At 34.9% G+C, this 4,372-nt stretch overlaps 1 protein-coding gene across 1 annotated transcript; it reads left to right on the top strand.

Moving 5' to 3' along the window:
* The first annotated feature begins 2,414 nt into the window (after positions 1 to 2,414).
* LOC115235626 lies at positions 2,415 to 4,189 on the top strand. The gene is made up of 3 exons (XM_029807530.1): positions 2,415 to 2,436; positions 3,036 to 3,244; positions 3,311 to 4,189. The coding sequence occupies exons 1-3, from the start codon at positions 2,415 to 2,417 to the stop codon at positions 4,187 to 4,189; spliced, it is 1,110 nt and encodes a 369-aa protein (XP_029663390.1).
* The last annotated feature ends 183 nt before the right edge of the window (positions 4,190 to 4,372 follow it).

Below are 4,372 nucleotides of genomic sequence, written 5' to 3' on the forward strand. Positions count from 1 at the left end.
CCTACTTGTTTGGCCCACGTGTGAGGCATCACAATCATTACAGTTAATTTTATAAACTACGTTACTAGTAGATGGTTTCGGTAAACAGTCTTTATACACCTTAATAAACTGATGCAGTTTATTGAGGCTGAAATACGATGGTCTGACGTCGAGGTCTTTAACAATATTTTTGAATTGTTCGGATATAGACGGAACAAACGAAATTGTAAAATATTTGAAATTTTTATTTTCATCATTTTTAATTTCGTTGGACAAGTCTTGTTTAATAGTTTTTGGGTTATTTATTAGGTGTACAAATAAGTTTCCGTCGTTTGACAAAAGTTGGCGCCACCAGTAAGTTATGGTTAAAATTGTCAGATGTAAAACGTCCTTATCGTAAGATTGGACATCAGTCAATAACATAACCTTAAAATATTAGTGATTTTTTATCAGTATAATATATTCTTTTGTGTGCGAAAATGTCGAGTTTTGAGCCGAATAAGCGTCATTTGCGGGAACTTTTGATTTACTTCTTCAATTTGAAGAAATCTGCAGCTGAGGCGTATCGATTGCTTGTAGGAGCATATGGTGAGGCTGCCTTAAGTGAGAGAAGTTGTCGTGAGTGGTTTCAAAAGTTTAAGAACGGTGAATTTGACATCGAAGACAAAGAACGTAGCGGAAGGCCGAAAGTGTATGAAGACGCGGAATTGGAAGCATTATTGGATCAAGATTCGTGCCAAACGCAAGAAGAACTTGCACTTACATTGGGAGTGACTATACAAGCAATTTCACATCGGTTGAAATTATTGGGATTGATTCAAAAACAAGGAAATTGGGTTCCATATGAACTGACGCCGAGAAACGTTGAACGCCGATTGTTCACATGTGAAATGCTGCTTGCCAGGCATAAACGAAAGGGTTTTCTGCACCGTATAGTCACTGGTGATGAAAAATGGATCCACTATGATAATCCAAAAAGGAAGAAATCATGGGGACCACCTGGCCATGCTTCAACATCTACAGCTAAACCTAATATTCATGGAAAAAAACTCTTGTTATTCATTTGGTGGGATCAGCTTGGTGTCGTGTATTATGAGTTGCTCAAACCGAACGAAAGCATTACTGGGGCTGTCTACCGAACAGAATTGATGAGATTGAGTCGAGCACTCAAGGAAAAGCGCGCCCACTACTCCAGACACGACAAAGTTATTCTCCTGCATGATAATGCTCGTCCACATGTTGCGGCGCCGGTCAAAACCTATTTGGAAACACTCAGTTGGGAAGTTTTACCCCAGCCGCCGTATTCACCAGACATTGCTCTTTCTGATTTCCACATGTTTAGATCGATGGCGCATGGCCTGTCTGAGCAACACTTCACATCATATGAAGATACCAAAAATTGGGTCGATTCGTGGATAGCCTCAAAAGATGAAGCATTCTTCCGACGCGGTATCCGTATGCTGCCAGAAAGATGGGAAAAAGTAGTGGCAAGCGATGGACAATACTTCAAATAAAACATTAGGTTCCGTTCTTTCACAATAAATGCCCAATTTTTGATAAAAAACGGCGGAAACTTATTTGTACACCTAATATATTTTTACTGTAAATTTTTCCGAAAACCTTATTCATTTTTCAAATATTTTTTTAAATGTTATTCAATACTGTTATTATATTGTTATGCTGTTATTGATCCATTTGATTATATAAATTAACTAATATAGCATTATATTTTGTATCAAGTGATCATACGAATATAATACGATGATCACACGATTTATCCCTAGTTGTTAATTTTGAAAAATTAAACTGATAAAAAAATATAAGTGACATAGATAAGAAAAACATTGCTGTAATAAGAATTAGTGACAAATGATAAATACATGTAAATAATATATGTAAATACATTAATTTTGCTTTAGAGCTTTAAAAGTGATGCAAACCTGAAACAAAGAGTAGAAGAGAAAATTTTAAAAATAAAAAGGAATCAAAATGGAAATGAAGAAACCGATAACATATCAGATAAAAATGGAGAATATAGAAAAGATAAAAAAAGATGTGCTCATAACTCACAAAAAAAAATGAAAAAAGGAATATTACTGAAAAAACTGATTAAAAAAAAGTGAGTAATAATCAAGAATACAAATATGAATTATACACGCACACGCATGCGCGCGCACACATACATAAAGGGCTGACTCTAAAACACCACATTGGTATATTAAATTCATGCTTATTTTATTGAAATTTTTGATTAAGGAGATTTCTATTCGGGCTTTTACCAAAATAAATGTCTTTTTTTAAATGTCAATCGTAATGATAATAACAGACGCGTTCTTGACATTCTGGCATTTAAATTTAAAAAAAAGTTTAAAAATATCTATTTTCTGAAGAGTTATTAATAGTTGAAAGTAGCTGGATGCAGTAAACCCAGTGTGATGGAATCGGAACTCGCAAGAAGTGTGGTATTCTAGGCGGGTTAGTTTGCATCGTGTACACAATTCTTTAATTCATTGATGTAATGCGTTTAGGGAATTAAAAATAAGAATAAAATTAAAAATAAAGACAAGATAAAAAATAAAAGTGAGAGGAAAAATAAAGAATTGAATGATTCAAGAATCTTTGGAGAGGGAAATTATCAAACCTCTCCTAAAAATCTAATTAATTCAAAAACCCTCGAAGAGAGAAATTACCAATCCTCTCAAGAAGGGAATAATTCTAGGATTTCGGAGGGAAGTTTCCAAACCTTGTCAGAAAATCCCAGCTCTGTCGATTACGAGGAGGAAAATTACCAAACCTCACTACGTATTTCGGCAAAATCTTATTCCAAAAAGGGCAGAAATCCTTTATCCTCCCTAGATATCAAATTTCCTAAGGTTGGATTATTTAAAGAAGAAAATGATAATGAATTAAAAATCTCTCATGTTACAATAAAAGATCTCCTTGAAGAGGCTCAAAAAGTATAATTTAAAAATTAAAAATTCGAATCTACGAAATATTAAAAATAAAAATAAACCGTCTTCAAAAATCCTTATTGTGTCAACCTTTGCCCTATGCAGATTTTCGATGGGTCGACGACGTATCCGATTTTGATACGTCATTGATCGCGCTCGATTCGCCTATAGGCTACATCCTCAAAGTCGATCTCGAGTATCCGCAACATGTTCACGATGCGCACACTGATCTACCGTTATGCCCGACACGCGACAAACCACTTGGTAAGCGGCAGGATATGCTGCTCACAATCTTATATGATAAGAAGCATTACGTAATACATTACCGCAACCTGCAGCGACACGGACTTCGCGTTATAAAAATACATCGAATATTATAGTTTTTGCAATCTTCATGGCTTCGCAGTTATATTGAACTCAATACACAATTCCGAACACTTGCGAAAAATGATTTTGAAAAAAATTTATATAAATTAATGAATAATGCGGTATTTGGCAAAACGATGGAAAATGTGCGCAATCACGTTAATATTAAGCTCGTGACACATTGGGATGGAAGATATGGCGCAGAGGCGATGATCGCAAAACCAAATTTTCATAGTAGAAGCGTGTTCTCGGAGAATCTGATCGCCGTTGAATTGCGCAATCTCGAGGTGAAATTTAATAAACCAATCTACGTGGGTATGTATATACTCGACATATCTAAGACATGTTTGTACGAGTTTCACCACGATTATATGGTACCTATGTATCGAGAGAAATGTAAAGTCATGTACACCGACACCGACAGTCTCATATATCACATAGAGTGTGACGATGTATATGAGAATATAAAGCGCAACGTCGACAGATTCGATACCAGCGATTATGCGATGGACAATGTGTACGGTATACCGCTTGCGAATAAAAAGATACCGGGTTTAATGAAGGATGAAAATAATGGCGCCATCATGACCGAATTCGTCGGGCTTAGGGCAAAAATGTACGCGTTGCAAGTAGATGGTAAGAAAGACACAAAAAAAGTAAAATTCGTCAAGAGTAACGTCGTCGCGAGAACGATAACGTTCGACAATTACACGCGGTGTTTGAACGAAGAGATTGAAAAGACGCGTCAGCAATCTTGTATAAGATCTGAATTACACGAAGTATACACCATCCGCGAGACAAAAATTGCAATAAGTCCGTACGATGACAAGCGGTATATCGTACCCGAAACCATCGACACGCTACCGTGGGGACATTATAAAATACCGTTGTAAATAAAAAGCATGTATATTGATTGTAAATAAAAATTATGTTTATTTATTGTACATTAAAATTATATGTATATTTATTGTAAATTATATGTATATTTTATAAAGCTTACAATTTTGTTTATATTTGTAAAATATTATTATGTATTATTGTTAACATATTTATAATATATTATTTTTATGTATCCA

This window comes from Formica exsecta, unplaced genomic scaffold (genome assembly GCF_003651465.1).
Source record: "Formica exsecta isolate Colony F162 unplaced genomic scaffold, ASM365146v1 scaffold2282, whole genome shotgun sequence".
Taxonomy (NCBI): domain Eukaryota; kingdom Metazoa; phylum Arthropoda; class Insecta; order Hymenoptera; family Formicidae; genus Formica; species Formica exsecta.

Bases quoted from the DNA above. Each gene is read 5' to 3' on its own strand.
- LOC115235626 (XM_029807530.1), top strand. From the start codon at position 2,415: ATGGAATCGGAACTCGCAAGAA. The intron at 2,437-3,035 runs GTGTGGTATTCT...TGCCCTATGCAG, and splicing joins GGAATCGGAACTCGCAAGAA to ATTTTCGATGGGTCGACGAC. The intron at 3,245-3,310 runs GTAATACATTAC...CGAATATTATAG, and splicing joins TATATGATAAGAAGCATTAC to TTTTTGCAATCTTCATGGCT.